The sequence below is a fragment of the Anas acuta genome, chromosome 17 (assembly GCF_963932015.1).
Source record: "Anas acuta chromosome 17, bAnaAcu1.1, whole genome shotgun sequence".
Lineage (NCBI taxonomy): Eukaryota > Metazoa > Chordata > Aves > Anseriformes > Anatidae > Anas > Anas acuta.
Window position 1 is genome coordinate 5,550,568 of NC_088995.1, and position 27,660 is coordinate 5,578,227.

Sequence of the window (27,660 nt, forward strand, 5' to 3'; positions counted from 1 at the left end):
AGGGATGCGGAGACGTGCAAACGGATTTAGGGTACGGCAGCGGGTGCGGGAGCTCGGCTGCTTGGAGGTGGGAAATCCGTGAGCTCTCCCCGTGCTGGATGGGTCAGCGATGCTGCCTTGCACTGCTGGTGGGTGTTTCTCAAGGGATCCTTTGTGGTTGCAGCCGTGGTTCTGCCTTTGTGCAAGGTGCTGAGCCTGCTGCAAGCCCCACGGTGCTGGAGCACAGCAGCCAGCCCAGATCCTGCCTTGGGGCTGCACGGGGCTGCTCATCCTTGTTCCTGGAGGTGCTTTTTTGGGGTTTGGTCTGAGGAGCTGAGCCAGCGCGTTGCTGGCCAGGAGGGGCAGCCTGATGCTCACATCACTGTGCATTCTGTAGGGCCTGATGCTTTTAGGATCCAGGCGTGATGCTCAGCCCCAAAACTCCTGTAGGTTCGCTCCTTGCCCCGTGCCGCTATCACGGGGCTGCTGCTTCACCCAGTGCCCTGCCAGCAAAGATCTCATCATTTCACAGAGTCACCAAACTATTTGGGTTGGAAAGGGCCTGGAAGATCATCTAGTTCCACTTCTTCCTTTCTTTTTTCCCCCCCATCAGCTGCCGTTTGGCAGCACAGAAGAGTCTCCGAGCTGCGCCTGGCATCTCGTGCCTCCTACTTCTTGGGCTCTGGGGACAATGGGACCTGGCAGCAGCTCTGAGGACAGGCTCTGCTATTTCCAGAGAGACGCCCGGCTACCTGACTCGGGCTGGCACGGCCGGCAGATTGGCCTGGGGCGAGGGTATTTTTTCATCGCTCTCCCCCCGGCAGCACCGGCTGATTTCGCCTTGCAGCCCGGCCCGATGGGGAGTAGCAGACCAGAAACCAAGAAATAAAGCCCATGCTCAGCAGCCCGCTGATGTGTCTGCTTGCGTTAGGCTTCCTCGTGCATCAGCGTGGGATTGCGTCCCGTGGCATGATGACCTGATGTAACGTGGCAGAGCAGGAGCGTGAGACAATGAGAAGTGATGGACCAGCAAACGGCTAGCGCTGCCGGAGAGGTGTCCTCTTGCATTTCCCTCCCCTCAACCCTCCGACTTCCTTGGCTGCCGCGAATGTTTGTTTCTGGAGCTGGAAGTGAGCCGTGGAGAGAGGCTGATCTGTGTTGAGAGGTTTTAGCATCAGCTACAGAGCGGGCTCCTTGCAGGAGCAGCGTCCGTGCACTCAGCAGCCCTCGGTCCTGGGCACTGAGCAGGCTGCGGGGAAACGCGATGAAAGGAAAAAGAAGCAGGAGCATCCTGCACGGGCCAGCGGGTGCTGAGCACGGTGCTGGCTCTGCAGAGGGATGATAATTTTCTGGGGCTTAATGGAGCTTGAAGCCAGGGCTCGTTACGGCGCGGCGAGAAGATGAGTTACGGCGAGCGGCGCAGAAACCCGTTTATTTCTGGGGAGGAGTGAATGTCTCTGCAGCCTCTCCATGCCGAGGTGCAGGAGCTTCCTTTCCCTAATGCTTGGCCACCTCGTGGTCCCCAAGAAGCACCCCATCCCCATCCTTGCCTTTGAGCCAAGTTCTCCCCAATATTCCCTTCCCTCGGAGCACGGTTGGTAGAAACACCTTCCCTGCCCAGTTTGGTGTGGGTCGATGCAGATTTACTTATCCAAGCACTGGAACAATCAGCGTTGGTCCTGTCGGGTTGATGGGGGGCTCACAGGGCTGCTCTCCAGCCCCTCTCTCAGGCTGAAGGTGAAGATCTGTGATCTCCCCACCATTTCTTCCCACCACCCAGCTCCTCTCGTTGCTCCTGGCAGGAACGTGCTCCGGTCTGAATCATCCCCTTTCCCAATCGGATGCGGGGTTTGAAGCTTTTTTTATTTTTAATCAGCGGATTTGCCCTGATTGGGATGGGTTTGCACAGCTGGGGCGTGAGGGAGAGGGCTGGCACCGAGCTGCAGGAGGAGCCTTTCCTCCAGCACATCCCCACGGAGGGGCAAAGGACCCCCGGGAATTTTGCTTTGAATCGATTTTCACTGGGAGGGGAAGCAGCAGGGAGGAAGGAATCGCTTTTGGGGTGGCCTGGAACTGGAGCTTGGCCCTGGAGGAACCCAGACACGTGGCTGAGGGGTAAAAGATGCTCTGTCTGGCTGCACCCAGGGCTGTCGCTGGGTGTCCCTCCAAATAAGCAGCAGCCAGGTTTGTCTCGCTATGGGGAGATGGGATTTAGGAGTCACCACCCTGTGGCTTTGCTGGGAGCACCCAAAAATCAGGATGGATCTCCTTTTGGTTGTAAAGACTGATGGCTGCAGATCCCCTGTTAGCTGGGTGTCCTGACCTGGAAAAAGCCAGCTGCAGGTGCAGTTATTCTGAATATTTCCAGCGCCTTTAGGGCACCGATGTGGTGCTGAAGGCAGGGGAAGGGAGTGGCAGGGACCTGCTGGGAGCACAGCCGCTCGCTGGAGATGCTGTGGGAGCTAAATGGGGACCAGGCACCCTCCCACACCTGGGTTTGGTGGCCAGGGGGACGCTGAGGACCTGGGGACGTGGCTCTTGGTGTGCAGGGATTGTCCTCGCTGCTGCCCTTCCTCATCTGCTGAAGAAAAGGAGCACCCAGTACAACCAGTGCAAACCAGTATAACCCAACACCACCCAACACCCTGCATGTCCCAGGAGGGAAAACCCCAGCATCAGCCCCCAGCAAGCCCATGGATGCCTCCACATGCGGGCACCTTGCTGAATGCACGGCGCACAGCAGAGGCTCTTCCCCACCCTGGGAGCACGGAGCATCCCCTGGCACGTGAAGCTTTGAGCAGCAGCCCCTCAAAATCTTCCTCTTGAAGCACTTCCTACCCTCTGAATATCCTCCGTAGGCTCTGAATGGGGAGAAAAATCCCAAGGGAGGCATTTGAGCCGGTGAAGTGACTGAAGGCGACGTTCCGGCTGTATAAATAGGATTGTCACGCCGCAGAGAGGAACTGCCGTTATGATGAAGTGACTTCTGTTTTCCTAGCAGAGACGCTCTGGAAATAGCTCTGCCTTGTTCTCCTCGGCTGCTTTTGATGAGCCGAGGTTTCGTCTTGGCCCGCGGGATCGTGGAGCATCCTTCCAGCTGCAGCGGGGACGTCCCCGCGCCGTGGCACGGTGCAGCGTGCTCCCCTGGGGACATGGGTTCCTGCTGCCTGCTCCCAGGTGTGGCCGGGGTGACACGTTTGCACCCTGTGTGCACTAGGGGAGGAGGGGGGCTGAACCCCTTTTGAGCCTGAATTCTGCACAGAGTACATGTTTTTTGGGGAAAGCTGCCAGGGATGCTGCTCTGAGCATCGCCTCACCTTCCTTTGCTGTTTGGGGAGGTCTCGCATCCTCTTTTGGCCTCAAAACCAACTGGCACGAGGTGCGGAGGTGCCTTGCAGAGGGGATTTGCACCCTCAGGTGCGCCCAGACCCTTTGCCATGGAGCAGTTTGCTGGGGAGCTTGGCTCGGCTCTGTGCGGGCAGCGACCTCTGCCAGCATCCCCCATCAAAATGGGGAGAAACATCCCGTTTTTGGCACACGGTGCCCTGGGGATGAAGGAACTCCCTTATCCCTCCCACCTCTATCTCATCCCCAACAAAGCCACCTTCCTTGTCCCCTTCCATCCATCTTATCCCTCCCGTTCGTGTTGTGAAAACAGCCCCGTGTTGCTTGCTGTACCGGGAGGGAGGCTTTGTTTATCGGGCTGCTGCCGTGATGGACAGCAAAATCCACCCAAATTCTCCAGGCACCCAGAGGGGTGGCAGGAGATGGGTAAGGCTGACAGTGAGCCAAAACACCCCCACACGTGGCTGAGCTCAGCGCACCCCATCCCTGCACCGTGCTCCTGGCGCGTTTGGGAAGGGCACCTGCCCCCAGGGAGGGGGGAAACCCCAAATAAAGGACCCGGGGGGGGCTGTGGCCACCCTTTTCCATGCAAAACCACCCTCAGGCATCCTCCTCCCACAGCAGGCGGGGGCCAGGAGGGCGACATGGCCCCGTCACCCGCATCCCGGCCCCGTCACCTGCGCCGCGCACGGGTGCCACTCAGGGACCCGTCACCGCCGCCTGTCACCGCCACGAGGTGACAGGGGCTCCTCGCTCCTGTCCCCGCTGTCACTGCTGCACCGGACGCGGCTGTCACCGTCCCCCCCCCGACGTCTCTCGGCACATTTGATCCCCGTCAAACGTGGGCTGTTGATCGGGGATAAAGCGCCCCGTGCCGAGCGAGGAGCCGCTTGCGAGCGCGATGTGGTGGTGGTGGTGAAAGCGCAGAGGTTTTGGGGTGGTTTTGGGGTGGGACAGCGCTGGTACCCCCCAGCTTGGGGGGTGGTGATGTTTCATGATGAGGGGTTTGCATTCTGGGGGCAACGAGTCCAGCAGGTGATGGGGGATGTGGGGATGGGGGGGTCCCTGCTGTGTCCTCCTCTGAAATTGGCCCCATGCACCTGGGAGGGAAGGGGGATAAAACACCACCCTAAAAAAGTCTTCACGCACCGGTGCGAGGGGAATTACGGTTAAAAAGCTCTGATTTTCGGGCCATGAGTGAGGCTGCAGGTGGTGCAGCAATGAATGACAGCGGGGCAGGGGAGGTGAGGAGACACCAGTGGTCACGGGGTGGTTTGGGTTTGGTGACGGGGCTCCGTGCTGCCAAAAGGGGCAGGGGGTCACAGCGAGGTCCTTGCCAGACTCTGACTCCTTGCGACCGGCTTTTCCCTGCCTCTTCCCTGCCCTATCTTCTCACCAGGTGAACAAAATCTCCCCGGTGCAGATGGGGCGCAGTGCGGATGCTTGGAGATGCCCACTGCACCAGGGGTGTGAGCAGTGCCAAACCGGCAGGGATCTACCCCAAAAGTGGCTCATCCCCTTTGTGGCAGTGTCATGTGTTGCTCCCATCCCGTGGCCACGAGGCTTTGTCTTGCAATTACCCCTCATCCTGGTGATTTTGGGGTTTTGATGGGGTTATTTGTGCCATGCTGGGAGGATGCCCGTATGGAAGCATCCCCAGGACCTTCCCTTTGGGATTAATCCTCGATTAATATGGGAAAAAAAGAAAAAAATGTTCCCCTAGATGCACAACTCAACTCACAGGTTAAAAGGGGGAATTGCCAATTAACTTGAAAAGCCCCCCAAATCCTTGGGGCGGCAACGGGGCGCTCCCCCTGTCCTCCCGCGCGCTGCTCGGCGTGTCCCGACCCTGCAAACAGCAGCCCTATTGTTGGAGGCCTCTGCTTTGCGTGTCTCATCCCCCGTAATGGGAATAATTAACTGTGAATCACGTCGGTCTCATTTTTGTTCGGAGGTTAAAATCCCCGATACACTTTAATAAATTTTGCAGCGAGCGCATTTAGAAAGTAATTAAAAGCCTCGGCCAGCTTTCTGCCTCGCCCCTCTCCCCCTCCCCGGGATGGCAGGATTTAATTGAGGCCAGCTGAAAGTTAGTGGAAATAAATTGTGGATGCTGAAGCGGAGGTTGTAATTTAATTCGGGGGAGAGGAGCTGTTCTTGCCTGTTTGGTTCATCGAGGACCAGTTGGTGGGGGGGGGTTGGTGGTGGATTTTATTTGTTTAATGTGATTTACGGATGAGAAAATGGCATTTAGGGGAGAATAGGGCTTGGTGCTGCAGGGCTGGGCGCAGAGCGGGCCGGCTGCTTCCCGCATCGAGCCTGGGCTTTGAGGGAGGTCCCCAAAATCTCTCCGTCCCCTGCAGGTTGTGGGTGTAGGGGCGGCAGGAGGGATGCTGCTGCAGGCGCTGGGGTTGGGAGTGCTGATGCAGGAGAAGCAGAAGTGCCACCGGTATAAAACAGGGGCAGCAATTACCTTAATTGGCTTTGTAGTCCTCAAACATCTTAATTGCTGACTGCGCTTTAGGGTCTGTCGGGGCTGGAGAAGCCGTGCTGGGGATGCTGCTGGTGCTGGGCTGGTTTGGGGGATGCTCGGGCTCCAGCCGCGGCGGCGATGGGCGCAGGCATGGAAATGTAACCTTCAGCCGGAGCGCAATTATTAAAATGGGATATTAAAGCAAACAGCGGCTCTCCCCGCTCGGAGGGGGGATATTGGCAGTGTGTTTAGCCAGGGATTTGCTGGCACGCCGAGCAAACGGCCGGCGCTGCAGCTGGGGCCGGCTCGCTTCGTTCGGGCCCCCTGGTGAGCCCCTCGTTGAGCGCTCCGAATCCCCAGATCTCGTTTCCCTCACCCAGCCAAGGTCCCGTTGCCCTTTCTCCTTCCTTTTCCCCCAGCAGAAGCACACGGAGGCTGCTTTCTCCTTTTAATCAGCAGCTTGAATAAGAGTTAAATTGGCTCGCAAGCGGCTGACGCTCAGCTTTTTGTTCAGCCAGAAATGCAACCCCAAGACGTGATGTCTTATTAATAAGCGGTGCCGCTGCCGTTTATGCTTCGTTTTCCCTTTTCTTGTTTGGAAACCGCTAAGTGGCTCCAGCAGCTTTCGCACACCCACGTGTGCACAGGGGGGTGCAGCGGCTCCCACCCCCCTCCTGCCCCAAAATGGGTGCTGGAGGCACCCCGATGCCCCCCAGACCCAAAGCTTGATGCGTCTTCCTTTGGAAAAAATCAAACTACCAGCGTGTCCCCGGGGGAAAAGTTTGGCAAAACCTCATTTTTGGGTGCGTCCTCTGCTCCTCCCCCCATGAAAATGTCACCTCTGGCTTTCACCTGTGTTAACCCCGATGGTTTCCTTGTCTCGTCCCCTGCAGATACGCTGTCAGTGCCTCGCTGGTCCCCACAGATCCCCCGACGAGACCTGGGAAACTCCATAAAGCACAGGTATGCTGGCCCTGGTGTGGGATGGGAACGAGCGATGGGGACGCCGGAGCCATCCTTGGCCTCTCCTCGTGCCCCCCCAGGGACACGCAGCAGCCTCAGCAAAGCGCATGGGATGCGATGAGCATCTCCTTTTCCTCCTCTTGTCCAGGACGGGGGCTCTGTGTTGGATTCCCAGTTTCCCACGCTTGGCTGCACCGTCCTGGCAGCCCATTTAAATTCCACTTCAGCTCCGATTTGGGTTAGATAAGGCTGGAGCCGCTATCAATAAAAGCCGTGTATTACCCGCGACCCCGCCAACCTTCAGCAAATTTCCTATCTCTGGTTTATTGCCCTTCTGTACCTGCGGCAGGAAGGCGAAAGACGGGAAATTGCCTCGGGGCTGCTGTTTGGTGCGGGCTGGGAAGCCAAATCCTGGGGCAAGGGGGAATTTTTGGAGCCCTGGACTCAACGTTGGGTGGGTAAAACTGGAGAGCTGCAAGGAGCCCTCCTCGGTGGCTTGCTCGGACCTCCTTGGGAGCAGGCTGCACAAACCAGAGGGAGATTCAGAGGGGTGTTTTGGCATCCTTAGGGCGATGCCTCCCCATCTGTGGCAGCGCTGAGCGCAGCACAGGAGGGATAAATCATGGCTCAGCAGACACCCCGAGGTGCTGGTGCTGGAGGAGGGTGCTGGGACGGGGCAGTGCCACCACGCCTGGCCCCAGCCACCCTCTGCCTTTCTCCCCGCAGGTTTTCCACCAAGTACTGGATGTCTCAGACCTGCACCGTCTGCGGGAAAGGAATGTTGTTTGGCTTGAAGTGCAAAAACTGCAAGTACGGAGCTCCGCGTGCGGCTCCCGGGGGACCCCGAGGGCTTCGGTGGCGGAGCCGGGCAGGGGCTCAGGGAAGGTGCAAGCAGCCAGCACCCCACAGCCTTGTAGGAAGCCTTAACGAGACATGAGATTGGGTGAAAATAGCCCCAAAATGGGGCTGAGGCATGGTCAGGTCTGCATGCAGGGAGCAGAGCAGGGTCCCTGGGGAGGATGCTGCCTGGCAGGGTGCCGTGCGGAGCTGTGCACCTGCAGGCAGCACGGGGGCTTCGCGCCCAGCTTTGGCCCAAATCCTTCCTTTTCTTCCCCAGCAAAAGTCGCAGGGGCTTCTATTTCCTGGCAGGCACGTGGCGGCAAGCAGCCAGCCCACCCACCAGCACAATTAAGATGCTTTGCAAAGGAGAAGGGACGGCGGTGGAGGGTCCATTTCCATTTTTTGGGCAAGGCTGGGAAAAGACGGCGAGGAGGATGCTAATGCCACTTAAAATCCAGGGTCGCCCGTCTCCTGCGCCGTATCGTGCAGGCATCAGCACTTAGTGAAACTGCTTCTGGAGGCGCAATTGCCTCTGCTAGGGATCAGTGCTGGGAATTTGCTGATTGTCTGCTGGTAACTGAGTTAGCCGGGGCTATCAAGCGATAACGATCGCTGGGGCCGTTGATTAAATGCTGATGAGTTAGCAAAGTGGGATTTAAACCCGGGCAAGGAATGCAGAGCTATTGTGCAGTTCTGGGTGGTGGTGGAGGTTTTCTGGAAGCGATAATACTAAAAAACCTTTTTTTTTTTTTTTTTTTAAGTGGTGATTCTTCGGCTTTTTTTGCGCTTGAGCGTTGAAGGCCACCTCCTGCACGCATCACCCCGTTCCCCTGGGAGCTCTCCCCCTTTTCCCCGTGTGTGCAAGGGCTGAAAAACGGCCAGGATCTGTCCTACTCCTGCTTCCTGCCTTTGCTCAGAAAAGAGCAAACGAATCCCAAGCATTTTAAAAAGTTGGGGTGAACACAAAATCTTTGTGTTTGCTGACTTTGCCGGAGCTGCTTGGCCCCGTGCTATGTTCCCTTACCCAAAAGAGGGGGAGGGAAAAAGCAGGTAAACCAACCAAACAGAGCAAAAAAGCCCCCAAGCCTCAACGACTGAATTAATCTCTACCTTTCCCTCTAGGAATGGCTTTGTAATAAAAGCCAACATGCAAGACTCCTGAATTTTCATTACCCAGCTCATTGACTTGTAGCTGCTGCCGTTTTTTCCTCCTTTGCCCTTGGTTTTTGAGTTCTTTCCTGTGTTTTATTTTTTTTTTTCCCTTTTCCCCTGGCTCTCCCCATCCACAGGCTCTGGACTCTTTCCCATCCCTAATTAGTAACATTTTGGGGCAGGAGCCTGTTGGTGCCTACGTGCCTGCCCGTGGGGTGCAGCCCTCCGTGGGCTCCATCCCCCCCGAATATCACAGAATATTCACCAAAAGTCCCACAAACACTGCTGTTATTTTGGTTAAAAGTCAGAAATGACGATTTGGGGCTGCAGGAGTGGGGAAGGAGGCTTTCCCCATCATGTGGCCACGAGCCCCGGGTGCAGGGCGATGCGCCGGGGCCGCGTCCATCCCCGTTCCTTACGGGTTTCTCCATGTCCCCCCCTTTAGGCTCAAGTGCCACAACAAATGCACCAAAGAGGCCCCTCCGTGCCACCTGCTGATCATCCACCGCGGAGGTAAGGGCCTTTCTTCCGCTTCTGCCTCCCGGGATGCTGCCTCCAGGTAAAACTTTCAGAAGCCCCCGGGCGACTTTCGGGAGCCCGAGCCCTTGCCCCCCCTCCCCCGAGGCTCCCGAAACCGCTTTGGGCGCTCTGTGAAAATTTTACCGACCGTCTTTTCCGCTTGTAGGGAGACGAGCCGTGCGGGGCGAGGCAGATTTGCATTGCAAACCGCTTCCACCCACCCTCCCCCTGCCACCTTTTCTTTTCAGATTCCCCACCGCACGGGGTAAGTGCCAAAAAAGGTTTTAGCCTTTCGCTACCTCAGGGCGCACGCGTGGCACCCGGACCCACCGCGGCTCTCGGTGCATGCGGGTCCCGGCCGTGCCCCTCCGGATGCTCTCCTGGTGTTTCCGGAGCTGCCTGCCCTGAGAATCCATTGGAAATACAGAGAAATTTGGAAATTTGGGCACTTTTGCAAGCCTGGAAAGGGAGATTTTGCGGCTGGAAGACGGGCGCCGCTTCCCACCTCTTTTCTTCCAGTTTTTGGCCGAGTGCTCCGACGGCGGAGGACGAAGGGCTGAGATCACTTAGGGGAAATGCTTTCAAAGCCAATTCCAGCTCGGAGTTTAATTTTGAGCTAATAAGGCTGCCCGTGAGCGCTAAACACCACCCGATCACCAAAAGCCTGCTCAGCAGTTCCGTCCCAGGGAAACGCATTGCGCTGGTGGCACCAGGGCTCGGCGGTGGGCGACTCCCAGAAATTGGGGTCATGGCTGCGGGCTGAGAAATTGCCGGAGCCAGAGCTGCCTGCTGCACGTTTTAGGGCAGGAGCAAGGAGTGATGTGGCTTGGGGGTAGCCCCTGCAGCCGGTGTTCAGCGTTAATGAATTAACCCCCCCCAAAACGCTCCTAAAAGGTCCCTGCTGCGAGTGGGAGGCTCTGAGCCGGCTCCTTGGCCTGCTGCGAGGAAGAGGATGGTGGCACTGGGTGGGAAAATGCTCATGCTGGCCGAATCCCGGGGCTCCTGGTGGCTGCTGATGCTCTCCGACGTGCGCCTTTACAGCCTCCCCCTTTCTCTCTTTCCCCCCCTCCACCCCTGTCCCCCCCCGTCCCCTCTCCCCGCAGCGAGGTTAGTCCGGACAGAGTCGGTGCCCTGCGATATCAACAACCCCCTGCGGAAGCCCCCCAGGTATTCGGACCTGCACGTCAGCCAGACGCTCCCCAAAACCAACAAGCTCAACAAGGTGAGCAGCGCGGCATGGTCCCCAGACCCCTGCCCAGCAGCCACCGAGGTTCTGCTCCTGCCTCGATGCCCTGGATCCCTCCTACACATCCCCAAAAGGGGAATCTCCAAAATCTTGGTGGCTTTTGCTGGGTCTTCAGCCACCCCTTGTCTGGATCCGTCCCAGAGCCATCCCCTTGCTGCCACAACTTGCTCTGGTCTGTGTCCTCTCCCGGAGCATCAGACCCCTCTGCTATGCATCTTTGAAAGTCATTTTTAAAAGGGAGGAATTAATTAAATTCCTGTTCCCACGTGCCCTATGCTTGGGGCAGGAGGGGACAGGTTGGTTTTCCCCTGGATGGAGCATCTCCTGCTCCTGCGGCTCCTTGGGTTTCCAGGCACACCCACCGGGTGGGTTTCTCCTTGCATTCTGCATCCTCCAAGCTTATTTTTTTCAAATAGCTCAAAAATCATGTGGGATTGGAGCTGCTGCCTGAAAGTTCAGGAAAACTGCTCCAAGTCAGACAAGCCCTGAGGACTCTGCTCGTGTCCCTGGCCCCACCGGTCGAGGCAGAGCGGGCAGTGCACCTGGCTGCTTTCTCTGCGCTACATTAATTGCAATAAAACAGCATGGGTTTATTTTGGAGGAAATTTAGAGTTTTTACACCCCGGGCTCTTAGGAGATCCTCGGAGTAATTATCTGCCTTGTTGTTGTTGCGCTTATGGCGTGGTGCAAATGGCTTCGGTGGCACCTGGGGAGGCTGCGGAGCTGCCGCGGGAAGCGAAAAGAAACCCAGGTGCATTTTTCTTTCAAGCGTGGGTCCTTCCAGTGATTTTTTTTTTTCATGTTGCCGCCACGCTCCTTTATTTTATTAGAGGGCACTGGGGAAGTGATGCAGCCCGCTGGTACGGGCTGGGACAGGAAGGGCAGCAGCACCGGGCTCCTCCTGCCACCGCGCTTTATCCATCAGGGCCCCTTCTTTTGTTGGTGTTTCTAAAAGCTTTTCTTCAGAGATATCCTGTTCCCCGTGCACAGCGTAGAAATCTCATTGTTCGTGGCGCTCGGTGTTGGTTTAAAAAATATTTTGCCCAGCCAAGGCTGTCGTGTGTGTCAGGGTGGACTGTACAAAGCGCACATGGGTTTCCTGGAAAGCCCAGCTCGTTTAAAACCTCATTAAATGGGACTAAATTGGGAGGCTGGTGCAGATTTCTGGGGGTTTGCCAAGGGGGAGCTCCCATCTCCAGTGGGGAAATCAGACCCTGCAAGGTGTCTCCCAGCTGGGCAACATGGGTGTGGGCAACGTGGGGAACTCCGTCCCCAGTTTTCCTTTCCAGACCCTCAAATCTTTCAGGTCCTCAGCCATGTTTTGTCCCAGGTGGCCCTAAATAACCCATCCCAGTGTGTCCCATCACATTTGTCCTTACCTTGATTAGGACCAATTACTGGAGGGCAAGGTCAGCTGGCACTGGGAGATGTCCTGGGATGCTCGGGTGCTGCCTGGACCACAGGAACCTTGTCTGGTCCTTCCAATCCTGCCTGAAATCACCCCCCTGGCTGTGCTGGGGCTCTGGTTGTTCCCCAGGACTCCTGAAAACATGAGAGTAGGGTGACTCGTGTCGCTGCCACTTGTCACCTGGCATCCTCCACGCTGCAGCACGGCACCGTGGCACCACCCGGCACCGCTCTCACCACCTCCCCTCTCCTTTTCCCCCCTCCGTGTCGAGCAGGACCACATCCCAGTGCCCTACCAGCCCGACTCCAGCAGCAACCCGTCCTCCACCACCTCCTCCACGCCGTCCTCGCCGGCCCCGCCGCTGCCACCCAGCGCCACGCCGCCGTCCCCGCTGCACCCCTCGCCGCAGTGCCCGCGCCAGCAGAAGCAGTTCAACCTGCCGGGTACGTGCCGCGCTCCGCACCTCCACGTCAGGCCCCCAGGCACGTGTCGTGGGGGGGGGGTCTGCTGAAGGTGTCCTCGGGGTGAGGGGCTGCTCCAGGCTGGGAAAGGGGGAAAAGGAAGCAGAAATGAGTTTTGGATAATTCGGGAGGGACCTTGGGAGTCTCTTGCCCAAGCTGCTGCTCAAAGCAGGGGCAGAGCGCAGGGCTTTATCCAGCTCTGAAGCAGGACCTCTGTGAGCAACCTCTGAGGCTCGAGGCTGCTAAAACCTTTCCAGACATCCCTTAATGTGTGCCCAGTGCCTGGCCTTAGTGGGGAAACAAGGTCTTGTCCCTCTGCTGGGGTGCCTGGGGGGGACATCCCTGTGCTTTGGGGCAATGCACCTCCTGTTTGTAGGGTGAGGTTGGAGTGCACGTGGGGAGTTGTTGGTGCTGGGGGGATCTGACATGGCTCATCCCACCAAGAGGGAAGGTGGAAAAGGACATATGGTCACAGGGTACTGGTCCCTGGTGGCTGCAGGATGCAGGAGGTGCGCTAAATGCCCCAAAACGCAGGGGCTCAGCCGTCCCTGGCCATGACCTTCCCCTCCCACCCACTCTAGCAGTCCCAAAAAGGGGTGACAAGGGGGACTCTCAGCTGTGACCCAGCTCTGAGATGCTGAGACACTTGTGGCCAGCCTGGCACTGGTGACCCCTTTTGGTCCATGTCCCCTCTTGGGTGGGAGGCCAGGAGGTTGGGTCCCTCTGGAAGGAGCACACCAGGGGCTGGGCAGGGTGCTGGGGGGGACAAAGAAGACAGCAGAGGAAGATGGGGGGGATGTGAGCCACCTGCAGAGCCACCTCTGCTCCCACCCTATAGGGCTGAAGCATCCCAATGTCCGGGGAGCATGGCCCAAAACATCCCTAAACGAGCCCTGAATGAGCCCTGGGGTCTCGAGGTCCCCCAGAACATTTGGTGCCCCCATCACGCTTTATTTCTGGAACAGAGACCTCTCCCCCCCCCAGGCTGTTATTTCATGTCCTTTGAAGTGCAAACTGCAGGAGGAAGCCCGCAGCTGGCAGCAGCACCTCCTGACCCGGAGCTGGGGCTCGCATCGAGCTGGCGGGGATGGAGCGGGTCAGGATCAGCCCCACAGAGCTCAGAGGGGCTCACCCCCTGCCCTATGCCCCGGGGAGAAGAGGATCTGGCCGGGCACAAAGCGGGGCTCACCGCGCTTTCATCTTCCCTTGTGGGAAGTTCAGAGCGGCCTCACCAAGATGCTCATCTCGGGGATTAGGATTTGAGCTCGGGGATTGCAGCACGGTGACCTTTTTTTGCCCCAAATTACCTTTGGGTCTCCTTTGATCTCGGCTCAGGTGTGCTCAGGTCCTGCTCCAGAGCTGATGGGCTGGAGCAGGCAAAAACGGGTGCAAGCAGCTGGAAATTCATCGCTCGGTGCTGCCGGGCTGATCACACCGCTCAAACCCCGTGGGGTTTTGCTTGCAAACTGGGCATCCAAACCCCACAGGCAGCATCAGCACTCCCCGATTTTTAATTAGGGGTGTGAAGGGGTTGCTGATGCCAGCAAAAAGAGGAGGGAAGTTTTAAGGGCTGATGTGCAGCCAACCCAACCGCGGTGGCTCTTGCCCCTCGAGCGATGTAGAGCTTACAATAAAAGTGTGTACGGAGGCTGTGCTGGAAGCACAGGAGGGAAAATACCTCTGTGCACATCAAATGGGTTTAGGGAGCCAAGGAGGGAGCGTGTGTGTGCGATGGATCGGGTCTTCCCTGGGATGTGGGGCAGGACCAGGCTCGGGGCTGGAGTTTTGGTGGGGGGACCCTACCTGGCTGGCACTTACCCCCCTGTCTCTTTTGCAGCCTCCCATTACTACAAGTACAAGCAGCAGTTCATTTTCCCAGGTGAGGCTCTCCTACGAGGCCGGGTGCTGAGCTGACCCCTCAGAGAGGGGCAGGGTCCCTCTGGGGGTGGGTGCGTGGCTGGGTTCGTGCAGGGAGGTGGAGCTGGGTCCCCAAAACCCATATATGCTCCCCCAACCCCATACATTGCTGCAGGACTGCATGTGCTATGAAGATACTACAGGGCTGGGCGGCCCCAAATTATCCCCAGAATTGCACCTGGGTCTGATCCGAGGGTTTTGGGGGCAGGAGGGAGGGCTGGGCTCCCTGGGGGCTCCCCACCGGCTCTCACTGTGCTCTCTCCTCCCCAGATGTGGTACCCGAGACGCCGACCCGAGCCCCGCAGGTGGTCCTGCACCCCGTGACCTCCAACCCCATGTGAGTGCCTGGCCCTATGGAAAAGCCCTTTTGGGGGGCTGGTGGCAGCGGGGGGTTTATGTGCTATAGGAGCATGTGGGAACCAAAAGTGGTTGCAAGGAGGTAGATGGGGATTTTTTTCCATCATTTTCTTCCTGCTGATGCAGCCCTGCCTCTGAGATGGGGACAATTTGACCCCCCAGGTCCTGATGTCAGAAACAAATCAAACCTGAGAAACCACCTCAATGTGCCACGAGCACCTGGCCAGACGTGTAACATGGTCAAAGCTGTGAGGTCCCATGGGGCTTCTTGTCACCAACCCCTCCCGGGACCTCAGCGATGGATCCCATCCATCCCCCTCCTGTGCTCCATCAGCCCCTCGGGTGGCTGTGACTTGTGGGGAAGGGGCGCCTCTTCCCAATTAGCAGCAAGGCTAATTACCCAGCACTTCTCCTCACTCATCCCCTGGGTGAGAGTGACGTACCTAGCATTGTTTTCACACCATGGTCGTTGTTTTTTGTTTTTTTTTTAACAGCCTGGAAGGAAATCCATTACTTCAAATTGAAGTGGAGCCCACGTCAGAGGTGAGCTGCTGTGGGTTTTGTTTGTGGGGTGAAAGGGAAAGTCCCCAAACTGAAGCTGGTTAAGCCAGGGTTTGGGGATTTGGGCGTTTGATGCCTTCATTGTCTGCGCATCTCCAGAAACGATTGCACAGAACGGTTTGGGTCAGTGTGGGGCTCTGTGGGCACCCAAGTCATGGACATTTCAAGGCGTGTTTCAAGGCACCCGGTGAGATTAGCACCTCTGCAGCAAACCTGCAGATAAATGAGTTAACAGACAGGCCTGATCCTGCCCAGGCACCGAGGGACGTGGTTTGGTGATGGGGCCGGGCAAGTTGATGGCTGGGCTCGGTGATTTTGGAGGACCTTCCCAACCCAGCTGGCTCTGTGCGGGTCCCTCACGAGCTTCATGTCTGCCCTCAGCTTTATATTCAGTGAAATTTGGTGAGATGCACAGAAAATTTGTCACAGGGCGAGCATCCCCTCGGCAACAGTTCCCCAATTTGTGTCGCATTGCGTGGTGCAGCCCCATGGAGCACCCAAGGGTGGCAGGTGGGTGCCGGTACCCACACGCGGTCACCTCCCCGTCCCCTCTCCTGCAGAACGAGGAAGGCGCCGAGGAGGCGCAGGAGTCGGAGGACGACTTCGAGGAGATGAACCTCTCGCTCCTCTCCGCCCGCAACTTCCCCCGCAAGGCCAGCCAGACCAGCATCTTCCTCCAGGAGTGGGACATCCCCTTCGAGCAGCTGGAGATCGGCGAGCTCATCGGCAAGGGCCGCTTCGGGCAGGTCTTCCACGGCCGCTGGCACGGGGAGGTGGCCATCCGCCTCATCGACATCGAGCGGGACAACGAGGACCAGCTGAAGGCCTTCAAGAGGGAGGTGATGGCCTACCGGCAGACGCGCCACGAGAACGTGGTGCTCTTCATGGGGGCCTGCATGAGCCCCCCGCACCTCGCCATCATCACCAGGTAGGGCCCGGCATCTTGTGTGCATGGTTTTCTTTCCAAAAAGTCCTCCTGAAGGCCAACGAGACCTCTTGATAAGGTGCCAGGAGGCCAGGTAGTACGTGGGGCCTACGTGGGGCCTACATGGGGCCAGGCAGTTTCATCTCCTGGAAACGTGGAGCCTGGGGGTTTGTTTTAACCAGGAGGAGCGCAGCACGGTGCTGTCCCAGCAGCTTCTGGCCCAGAGGGGGTTTTTGTGTGGTCCCCTGGCTGGTGCTTGGATGAGTGATGGGGTCTGGAGGGTGTGAAGCAGTGGGGCAGCAGGCCCCACAAGTGGCCTGGGGGTGTGGAAATGGCTCAGGCATCTGTCTGCAGGCTTAGCAGGGCGAGTGCGGCATCAAATTGTCCTCGGTACAGCCAGAAGGACAGCAGAGGTGTGGGAATCTGGGCGCGCTTGTCCATGGGGGCTCCTCACTCCCAAGACCCTACAAGATGAGTCACGGTCTCCTGGAGCGTTCCCTATCCTTTCCCAAAGTATTTGTCCCTGTGGTACCCCCAAAATTGTGCATGGGCCAGGGCCAGGGGAGGGAGACGTGGCCTTCGGGCACAGAAGCGGAGGCACCGTGCTGCAGAGACGTGTTGAATCCCCCCGTGTCTCTCCTGATCACCGAGCCTTGACCTGCCATCATGTAAAATCCATCTATCCCTGAATATTCAGCTGCTCCCCCACCTCCAGGTGATGAGTGCAGCCGAGTTTCCCCGAGGTGAGGCTGAATTTCCATCCCTCTCCCGGCAGCGTTTCGGGACGCGGAGCCACGAGCCCTTTGCGGCGCGGGTCTGCTCGCCTCTCCAGTCCTATTCAACCCCAGGAGCGGAGCAATTTATTTTATTTTATTTTATTTAGCTCTGAAGTATTTCCTATTCTAACGCCTCTTTATATAAAACCGCTCAGGTGCTGCTCTTGACAGCTTTGACAAAATAAATACGTGCGCCGCAGCCGCTTGATGCATTAATGGGGCTGCCAAGCACGCCGCTCCGCTTTCTTTTCCTCCCCAGCTGCACCCGGTCCTTTTTAAGGTCAAAACACGGCATTACGGGATTGCTGGAAAAACAATCTGCACTCACAGCATCGCTGAGCGTTGCGTGCTCTTCGCCTACAGCCATGAACTCACTTTTATCCCTGTTCTTCGAAGGCTGGAGCAGCCTTGCTGTAGTTTTTTGGTTTCAGCTGGGGGCTGTTCAGCCTCCTCCTGCTGTGCTTGTGCTCCCTGCACGATCTGCTCGTGGCCCGTGCTGGTGCTGGGCTGGCTACGAGGGTGCTGGAGAGCTGAGGAGGAGGAGGGTGGTGGATGGAGGCGCAGAGAGTGGATTTTTGGGAAGCCCCAGACTGCACAGCCCTTAGCCCCGAGGTGATTTCCAGGCACATTTTGTTCCCTTTGGGGCTTTCTGTGGGGCTTTATTCTGCTGCTGCATCCTCAGCAGCACATCTGCTCTTTGGGGGTGCCCAGAGATGCCCACGCAAGGACACGGAGAATTTTTCCCACCGAGGGAAGCGAAACCCCTGGCAGCTATTGCAGCCCCCCCCCCCGGCTTCCTGCGGCAAGCTCCGAGCAGCTGCCTCTGCCTGCAAGGGGCTTCACCGCGCCGTGCAGCCCGCAGGGGTTATTTATAGGAGGGTTTATTTTTGCTTTTCCACATCCCCACGTCTTCCTTCCTGCTCAATCGTGTTATTCCAGGCCGCTCATCAGCAGGCAGCGATCTCCCCCTCCAAACCCCGCAGCCCGCGTGCAGCTTCCTGATGTGGAAACATCATCACGGCCGAGGGGAAACTGAGGCAGGGCTGCCTTTTGCCTTCTTGTGCAATAACCATTGCTCCAGCCCAAGCATCCTGAGGTGTCTCCTCCCAGCATGAGCCCACGAGTCGGGAAAAGGGGGAGAAATTCAGCTGCTCGTAGGAATGCAGCGGTGGTTTGCACGGTGGCGGCTCCGCCGGAGTCACTAATGGATTTTCTCCTGGGTAATGAGCGGTGGGGACAGTTAGCATTCATCTTAATTAGTCTCGAGCAAGAGCGGGTGGGAGCCGTGGTGCCGCGAGGAGCGCTTAATGGACACCAAGTCCTCGGCCGGGTGGAGAGGAGGGAGTGAGAAATTGCGGTTTGTGCGGCACGGGGGGGAGCCAGAAGTGGCTTTTGCTGGCGATGAATGAGATGAAGCTGGGTCCAGGTGAGCTCACGCTGCTGCCGTCCCCATCTGCAGCCACCAGGAGGGAGGTGACACCTTGGACACCTAGGGGGACCCGGCCAGGACAGAGTATCACAGTTTTAGAGTGCTGTCAAAAAGGCTCGAGCCACGCCTGGGGTGCAGAATCTGCAGGTTTTTGGGAGTCTATGTGCTCCTTCCTTGGGGGGGGAAAAAAAAAGAGACAAATTTTAGTGCTCATCGATCCTTTCTGGCACTCTGAGGTCTGGGAGAGGGGCTCAGCAGCTTGGGGCTTTTTGCGGAGGGCTCATGTGGGATGGGAAAGTTGCTTGCAAGCAGGAAAAAAGGATGGGAAAGCTCAGCAGGGGCTGTGCACCCAGCAGCCTGGGATGCTCCTGGCTGAGTTTTGGACTCTTGCTCCTCATGGTGCGGTGCTGGAGGGACCCCAAATTTATCGGGGTGCAACCAGGAGCCAGGTCCATCGCTGCGAGCCTCCTGCCTGGGCAGAGGAGCCGCCGGGAGCACTCTGATTGATGTCCCCGGTGTAACCCTCCAGGAAGACCAAGGAGAACGGTGAAGAACATAAAGAATTAAGCTTGACAAGGCCAGGTCCACGTAAGGAGGATTAATTTGCCGAAGGTGCCTTTCAGCAGGGGAACGTTGGGTTCTTGTGCCGGAGAGGGAGCAGCTCCCGGCGGCTCCCCACGGCCAGCCCATGGATAGGGGGGAGCTGAGTGCTGGGGATGAGCATAAACCAAGGGAAAATATTCCCACCTCTGCTCTGGGCAGTAAGGTGTTTGGGTGAAAACACCCAAAACTTTGAGGTTTAAATGACCCGAACAGCATGGTGCTGGGGTAAAGGGATGGTGCTGCAGCGCTCGGGAGCTCTGGCCCCCCGTTTCTGCAGTTAGGGGAGCTCCTCTCCTCCTGACATTTACAGCGTCCCAGCTCAGCTGCGCAGGATTTGGGGCTTGTAGACCTTATTGCTTAGGGAGCTGGGGGATGAATATTGATGGGATTCAAAGGACAGGGGGTTCTCTCCCTCGGGTGCTTTGTCGGAGAGCAGAATCAGCGGGGTTTTGCCTCCCGTGAACCTCCTCGTGCGCTGGAGTCCTCCAGCACCTGCTTTGGGGCTGAAGGAGCAGGCTCCTTTCCTACCTTTTTGGTTGTTTTTCTCCTCCAGCTTCTGCAGCGCTTCTCCTTCCATAGCATTTAAAGTAATGAAGCCCATAGATCACATAATAAATAGGTATTGACTTCTTGCCACGGGCTGGATCAGAATTGATTGACCCGTGGGAATACACTTCTTTCCGATCAATAGGAGGCCATCAGGCTGGATAAATCTTGATAACGACTGACAACGGGAAAGTCAATACGTGTATTAATATATACATTAAGCGGGCATATATCTTCCGCCTGGAGACAGCCGTGCTCGTGGCAGCGGGAGGAGACCGAAATATTCGGGGTGAGGAGGGTTTGGGGATGGGGAAAGGCATTGGCACAGTGCTTTTGTTTTTTTATTGTTGTTAACACTTTTGTTTTTTTTTTTGTTGTTAACAATTATTACGATGGCTATTCCAGAGCAGAGTCGGGTTCGAGGGAAGCTGCTGTCTCGATCACAAGGCTTGCTGCTTCTTCAAAAGCAGGGGTTTCTCTATTTCTTTGGCATCCTGAGTAGCAGGGGGGTCAGGGAGCAGGGAACACAGGCTACCAGGAGGGGTGAAAACATCCTCGCATGTCCCTGTGCACCCAGCCAGCCCTCCCCGAGCCGATTACGAGCGCACATTTTCCAAAGGCACCACGTATCAAATATTCTGGGGCGACTTGTTTGCCACCAGGGCTTTAGATAAGCCTCTGGGGACCGTGGCTGCTTTGCATTCACCTGTCTCGTGGCTGTTTTCAAAGCAGCCGTAGAAGAGCTCGCCTCCTCCGCCACTATCTCCTTGAAATAAAAATGCATAGAGTTGGCTTTTTCCAAATAACTATTTTCTTCCAAAGCCGTGCCGGGGCTGTGGCTGCTGTTTGCGGGGACTGATTGCCCTCCTCCTCCTTCTCCTCCTCCTCCTCCTTCCCCAGCCCTGCTGGCTCTGTGCTATCGGGGAGGCAAACCCAGCTGCCTGCCTCGTGTCTGTCTGAGGATGTTTCCATGGGGCAGCAAGCGAGGGCTGAGTACAGCAACGTGTCTTTGTGCCTCCTGTGCCCCGTGCTGGTTTTGCTGGGCACACAGCAGGCTCTGGAGGGTGCTGAGCACCCTCCTTCCCTTGCTGCTGGAGCTTTGGGAGATTTTTGTACGGAAACAAGCGTTTGCTGCTTGATAAAGCCAGGGAGAGCCTGGCTTTGGGGGCAAGGTGGAGTTTGTCCTGGGAAGCGTTTTACCTCCCCAGGGATGCATCAGGAAGGTCCAGGCTCAAGGATGCTGCTGCTTGGCAGTGCCTTGGGCTGATGCACTCGTTGTTTTTGTATTTGTGGCCCAGCAAGGAAGGATTGTGTTCCCCCAGTGCCCAGGAGGAAGGAAACCCCATGTGGCGCTTGTCACCAGTGCTTGGAGCGAGGAGGGAAGGCGGCTCCCTGCCTGCCAGAGGGCGTAGCGATGAGGTGGAAAATGAAGTTAAAGCTGAAGTCCCGGGGCTGGGAACTTCCCCCACTCGGTCTCGGGGTGTTAGTGGCTAAGGGAAGAGCTGCTGGGCTTCATGCAGAGGTTTCAGCAGCGGAGCATCCCGCTGAAACCAGCCCTGGCAGGGCTGGGATTTCTCAGCCCCCGCTCACAGCGGGTGCTGCTGGCATCCCAGCTGGGGATCGTGCGGCTCTGGGTTCCTGCACGGCACCCGACACGTGCCATTTGTCCCTGTGCTGGTCCTGCCTGCCAAGCAGCGAGTCCCAGCGATGTGCCTCTGCTTGCTGTGACGGCATCTTTCTTCATATTGCCCCCAAACCGCTCCTTTTTGGCAAAATGCTAATAAGCAGTAAACTGATGGTGGATCTGGAAGCATCCAAGCAGCCTCTGCAGAGCCCTTCCTTTGCTCCGGCTTTGCCCGAGCTCAGATGTGACCTGCTGGCAGGGGTAGCTTTATATTAAAGCACTTATTAGTAATTCCCACTCTCTCCTCCTGTCTCTCCCCTGGGCGGATGATGCCGGCTATCACCATGGCATCTGAGCCCGTTCCCCATACATCAATTCAGCAGCAAGCGATGAGCTGCCCGAAGTCTGGCATTTATCACTTTGGGGTGTTCACAACGATCCTATTTAGATCCTATTTAATGGCCCCCCGTCACATTTGTATGGATGGTTGGGCAGGGCGAAGAAAAGCGCACAAAACCTGCTGAAGTGACAGCCTCACGAGCTGAGCACGGCCGCCGAGGTGCCATCGGGTGCGGAATTTGTTCCAGCACGAGTGAGCAGGAGCCAGGCTGAGGTCTTAAACCCTATGGAGGTGATGGCCATCGGTACTGCAACGAGGACGAGGCTGCTCCCCCCATCAAACGGCAGAAATATCAAGAGGCAGTGCTCCTGCTCTTCCTAACTCATCCCTCCCGAATTGTTCCTCTGCAAGTCACTTTGGCTTTGCTCCCGTTGCTGATGTCTCCAGCCCACGCTGGTGAAATGCAGAGTGTTTATAAAGCAATTTGGGATTTGGCTTGCTTGGCTGAACACTTCAAAAACTCATCTTGAATAGCAAGCATCTGCAGTGGGATGGGGCCGGGGCTGTCCTGGGGCTGGGGAGGCGGTGAGGGAACATTTGGGGTCGACGTGCAGACCAGGGGACCCCAGCTTTGGAGGGATTTGAGCATCTCCCTGTTGCTTTGGTTGGGTTTGGTCTCGTGTCACCACCTTGCCCGGGTGCAGAGAGGTTTATTTCGCCTTCGTTTCAGGTGTCACGCCGCGTGATCCGAAGCGGGGTGGGTGCCACCTCCCAGCACCGACCGCTCGAGGCAGGGATGCGTGCGTGCGCCCCCGGCACCTCGCTTTGTGCGCTTTGAGCGCTCCGTGCCCGCTCCTCCCGCCCGGATGGGGACTATTCACAGCGGGCGAGGAGCGAGAGGCACCCAAATTGCCGGGGGGCTGCCATGAAAAGGTTCCGCAGGTGCTTGCTAAATAGACTCAGGTGCTGCATAATAGGTGCAAACAGGGCTTTGTGGCTGCGTTGGCAGCTCCTTATCCAGCGAGAAATCGCTAGCAAACACCCGGTGCGGCTGGGTGCATTCACACCTAGGAGCTATTCAGCAGCAGGGAGCGAGTCACGGGGCTGTGTCCCCAGGGACAGACCAGCAGTGGCTGCATGTCCCCAAGCATCGGGGCTCCTGTGGCCGCTGCCTCCCTTCGTCGAGCCCCCATGGCTGGGAAGGCAGCAGAGATGGGAATCTCGTCGGAAAGGGTTTATCGCTGCACTTTGGAGAGGCAGCAATCGGTGGTTGTCTTTTTTTCTTTTCTCCTCCTAAACCAGTCCTTTTTATTCCAGGAAAACATCTGATGTTAACTCACTTCGGGGCTGAAATCAAAGCTAAGCTCTTAAGTTGAATTTGTAGCGTTGATTCATAACTAATCCAGCCCATAAGCAACTTCTGGTAACGGTTTGCTCCGGAGGGAAATCAGCGTTTGCTGGGGGTTGGGGAGAGTTGTGATAACGTGTGTGTGTGTGCATAATGTGTGTGTGTGTGTGCAGCCAGGGACGGCGAGCTGGGGCTGGAGCTGTTAACCTGTTGCCTCGTGGGGCTTAAGCTCTACAAGTCTATTTAGCAAATCAATGCAGAAAACTTCCTGGTGGAGACAGAATTCGTGTCCGTTATTATTCTGCCCCCTTCAATTCCAGCTGCAGAAAGCCAGGGGCACGGCTTGCCTTTATCACTCATTCCCAAGCAATATTGAGAGCACTGGCATCCTAATCTTCAGAAAAACTCGTGTTTGTCCCCGACTGCAGTCAAACTATTCCGGCAGATAAAGCAGCTGGTTTAGCTAGAGAAAGCTGACGTTTGTGACTGCGGATGCTGCAGCTCGTGCGGTCACAAGTGTGGCTCCTGCAGGTGCTGGCGGCTGGGCAGGGGCGAGCAGGGAGCTGCAGGGGTGGGTGCGAGGATGCCCCGAGCCCTGCGGTGTCTTCCTGGCTCGTGTGCATGGGGCAAGGCTATTTCCAACATGATCTGCAGGAATGTGCTTTGAAAGGTGCTGTCATCTTCCCCAAAGATGTGAAATTTTGTCTCGCTCTTGTTCCTGCTTCACTGTTCAACGTGGTGCTCATTAGTACAATTTGGGAATGGTGCTCGTTAGACACATGGAGATTTGGGTTTTGGGGCACGAGGTGCTGCAAGCCCATCTGAGGGGAGCAAGCAAGGATTTATCCCAACCCAACCAATTTAATCCCCAAAAGTGCTGCCGGGAGCTCAGCATTCCCCCTCTTTCTGGAGGCGAGCCCCTGCAGTTGGTTGGAAATTTGGGGACATCCACACCTGCCTTTGCTTTGCATCCCAGGGGATGGCAGCGGGCAGGAGGAGGGGAGCGTGGACAGGAGTTAAATCCTGCAACTTCATGTTCGTTAACGAGAACAAGATCAATTAACGTCTGCGCTTCCTGAAGCCTCTTTAACGAGACGCGCGCCTGCCTGGCGCTTTGTTTCTCAGGCACAGGTACCCAGTCCCATCCTTCCAAAGTTGCCTGTAATGAGCGTGGGTGGATGTAGAAAAGCAAAAAAAAGCCCCTTTTTTGTGGGCGGGAGTCGAGGCAGCATCCACCCACGTACTCCATTATGATATTCAAATGTCAATATATTTTTAATTGGTTTATATGCCCCCCCCCTCCCCCTACAGCTGCCTTTGGTAATTAAGGCTCTGTAAATAGATTTTACTGTAATTGGTACGAGAAGGAAAATTGGAGGACATTGTACAGTGCATTGGGGTTTTTTGTGTGTTTTTTATTTTTTTTTTCTCCCTGTCTTTCCTCTTTTGACTCATGTTACATCTGTGAGCATTGTATCCCACAGGGGAAGAGGCGGGGAGGAGACGCGGACAGTTTTGCACCAAAAAAAAAAAAAATAAATAAATAAAAAAGATGCTTGCTGGTGAGAGGGCCAGCTGGGCTGCTGCTGGCCGGGACATGGGGACAAGATGGGGACAAACCCCAGCGATGGCACTGGAGGTGGCAGAGCTGGCTCCCTCCCTCCCAGTGCCCCCAGTATCGCTGCTGAGCCCCCAGTGCACCCCAAGGTGTGCCAGCCCCGGTGGCTGTCTGCCACCCCTGCCCTTGTCACTGGGGGATGTTGCTGGGCAGGGGATTTATCAGCCGTGCTGTTATCTTCTCCCTTCTCCTGTCCTTCCAGCCTGTGCAAAGGACGGACTCTCTACTCGGTGGTGAGAGACGCCAAAATCGTCCTGGACGTCAACAAGACGAGGCAGATAGCGCAAGAGATCGTGAAGGTACGGCGTGCTGGGGGGAGATGGTGGCACCACGGGGCCCCCCCGTGTGCATGTCAGCACCCAGCCAAGCTGGCCCAGCACCCACAGCACCTTCTGGGGCCAAAACACGGGGCTGGCAGAGATCCCTGCAGCTCCCAGGGGATCCAAGGGCACCACGCTGGGACACCCGGCTGGTCATGGGTGCTCCTGGCCCACCCCGTGGGGCTCCACGCCCATCCCATGGGTGCTCCCAGCCCCTTGGGTTACACCATCCACCCCACGCGTGCCCCAGCCTGGGTGGTGGCACCTTCTTGCAAAGCTCTGGATTGGATTTGGGGTGTCTGCTTTTTTTCTTTCTTTCTTTCTGTTTTTTTTTTTTTTTTTTTTTTTTTTTTTCCTGCTCTGTATTTTCTATTTTTAAAAGAAGGATTTTTCCTGCTGAGCAAACATCTCAAGCATCAAATATGTTCTTGCCTCCCAAATGCTCCCAGCAGGAGTTGATGGCTCGGGCCGGCCCCTCTCTCTGTACCAGTTGTTTCCTCCCACTGGTTGGGGTTTCAAGGAGCGGGCTGGGAGGCTGCTGTCTCCTGCGGCTGCCCTTGTATTTGGCGTGGGTTGGGGACCTGAAGCCCTTCATGGCTTTGCAGGGAAACACCAGCACAGGAGATCTCAGCCGGGCTGGATCCATGAGAAGGGAGCATCACTGTGAAAAATTCACCCGTGACATTTGCCGAAGCAAATCAGCAAAAATGCCGTAGACCCAGCTTCATCCCCGATGGCAAACTCCTGAACCCTCTCCTCTATGGAAGGGCTCGGTTGGGTGCCCCCTGAAACCCGCACCGGGCAGGGGATGCTGGCTCTGCCCCGAGGAGCTGGTGGAGCTGCAATTAGCAGAGGTCTAATTGCGTGGGGTGGGCTTTGGCAGGGCTGGGGAGCAGCGCCCCGAGGAGGTGCGGGTCGGGCGACGCGGGGAGCTTTGGCTCCATCACCCAGCCCAGCGCTGGAGTGACTTTATCTTTTGATTCTCCGCATGAGACAAGAGATCCTTTAAGCTTATTGGATTACCGGGTGCAAGGGCTCTTGTTCTGCTGCCATCCTCGGGAGCCGAAAGTTAATTTGTTTAAGGAGCGAAGCCGGCAGAGGGAGCTGGCTTTTCGCTCACGCGGGGCATCGGAGCAAATGACGGCGCTGCCGTGTGCCTTGTCTCAGGTGGAATTTGCTGTGGGATCTGTGGTATCCCCCACGGAGTCACCGGCTTCGTCAGAGGGGCTGATTGCTCCTCCAGGAATGCCTGCAGCAAAGTTTTGCCCCTGCTCCCTGGTCTCTAAACGCATTGTGGAGCAGAGCCGTCGCGGCAGTCGTCAGCTCGCAGGAGGCTCGGTGGCACGGCTGGAGGGTGCCCCAACCTGGACCTTGGCACCCACAGCCCCTTCAGGAAGCATCCCTTCCCCATTCTAACCACTGCATCCCAGCTCTGAAACTCAGCCCCCAAACCCGGTCTCTTCCCAAGACCCTCAGCAGGAGGTTGTGGAGGCTGCACCCTCCTCCCGGGGTGCAGGGTCTGGGTGCGCACCCAGATTTCGGCGTGGTGCTTGGCCTCAGGATGGGCAGCATTCCCGAGCTGGTTGCAGGGTGATTGACAGCCCCAAAATGCCAGGAAATAATTGCACAGTAGATGCAGCACCGTATAGCTGCCACATGAAGAGCATGAGGCACAAAGGCACTGGCGGTGTCTTACAGCAGATTTTTAAACCTTATCCTTGTTCCATGTGCTGGGACTTGCAGACCCCTAACGAATCCAGCTCCGGCTGTGGCACCTCGGGCATCTGCAGCCCCCCTGGTTACCCAGAGCAGGTTCCCACGTGGTCCATGGCCATACATGAAATGATCAGAGCTTGGATGGTGCCTTGTGGAAACCCACTTCAACCCTCCCGTGCCAGTGGTGAGCTGATAATTGCTCTCAAGCAACAGTTCAGTAGCCCCTTCGGCATTAATCCTTGGGTCCTTCCATCTGGAACAAGTTTCCCCAGCCTGCTTAGGAGGATGAAAAGTGGGGCAGCACCACGAGCCTTGCAGCCAGGATAAATGTCCCCAGCGCCGTCCCGTTGAGCTACGTGTCCGCCCGCAGGCTGCTCCATCAGATGACGCGTAACAAGCCCGGTGCAGCCGAGTTTGGATTTCCCACCCGCGGCCTTTTTTTTTGCCTCATTAGCAATAATTTTAATTAACCGGCAAGTAGTTTTTCCTAGGGGAAGGGAATTAAGGCAGGACTCCTGCGAGGCTCTTGTTCCAAGTCTAACCGTGCCGGTGCGCACGTGGGAAGCCCTAATGGCTCCGGCAGGGGATGCGATAGTGGGATGGAGAGCATTGCCTTGTTCCCCCTCCGCTCCCAACCCCAAAAGAGAAGGAAGGCGAAAACATCACCATCAATTTCCCAGCGGAGGATTTCAGGGATGCTGCTTTGCTTTGCCGTTTCTTTCTCTGTGTAATCAATTAATCAGGGAGCAGTCGTGGGGTTGCCCCTTTTCTGGCGTTATCCTCTTCGTTTGTGCTTCTTGTTCATTTTTTTTTTCTTTTTATTTTTTTTCTCCCTTCTGCCCTAGGGGATGGGGTACCTGCATGCCAAGGGGATCCTTCACAAGGACCTCAAGTCCAAAAATGTTTTCTATGACAACGGGAAGGTGGTGATCACGGACTTCGGCCTCTTCAGCATCTCGGGCGTTCTCCAAGCAGGCAGGTAGGACACGGCGCGATGGCAATCCTGGGTTTGTCCCCAGTCCTGGAGCTCCCCTTTGAGCTGGGGACATGGGGTGGGACCCCAAAAGCTAATCTGCACGTGGCTGCCTGTGTCTGCAGCCTTGGTGGGCACCAGGACAAGGGGGCCTTTGGGTGTCCACTTCACCAGGGCCAGGAAAGCTGCCTTAATTCCCTGTCCTTTCCCCAGTGATACTG

At 56.9% G+C, this 27,660-nt stretch overlaps 1 protein-coding gene across 4 annotated transcripts in view; it reads left to right on the forward strand.

Moving 5' to 3' along the window:
- Window positions 1–27,660, forward strand: part of KSR2 (kinase suppressor of ras 2) — a 56,339-nt gene that overhangs the window by 19,807 nt on the left and 8,872 nt on the right. For 3 of the 4 annotated variants that reach the window (XM_068653638.1, XM_068653639.1, XM_068653642.1), the window contains exons 6-17: window positions 6,691–6,760; window positions 7,487–7,570; window positions 9,198–9,265; window positions 9,438–9,536; window positions 10,375–10,493; window positions 12,200–12,368; window positions 14,224–14,265; window positions 14,574–14,640; window positions 15,155–15,203; window positions 15,782–16,149; window positions 24,633–24,729; window positions 27,312–27,445. In XM_068653638.1, coding sequence (XP_068509739.1) covers window positions 6,691–6,760; window positions 7,487–7,570; window positions 9,198–9,265; window positions 9,438–9,536; window positions 10,375–10,493; window positions 12,200–12,368; window positions 14,224–14,265; window positions 14,574–14,640; window positions 15,155–15,203; window positions 15,782–16,149; window positions 24,633–24,729; window positions 27,312–27,445 — 1,366 coding nt within the window. The remainder of the gene's footprint in view (window positions 1–6,690; window positions 6,761–7,486; window positions 7,571–9,197; window positions 9,266–9,437; window positions 9,537–10,374; window positions 10,494–12,199; window positions 12,369–14,223; window positions 14,266–14,573; window positions 14,641–15,154; window positions 15,204–15,781; window positions 16,150–24,632; window positions 24,730–27,311; window positions 27,446–27,660) is intronic. The other variant, XM_068653641.1, reaches the window with a different exon arrangement.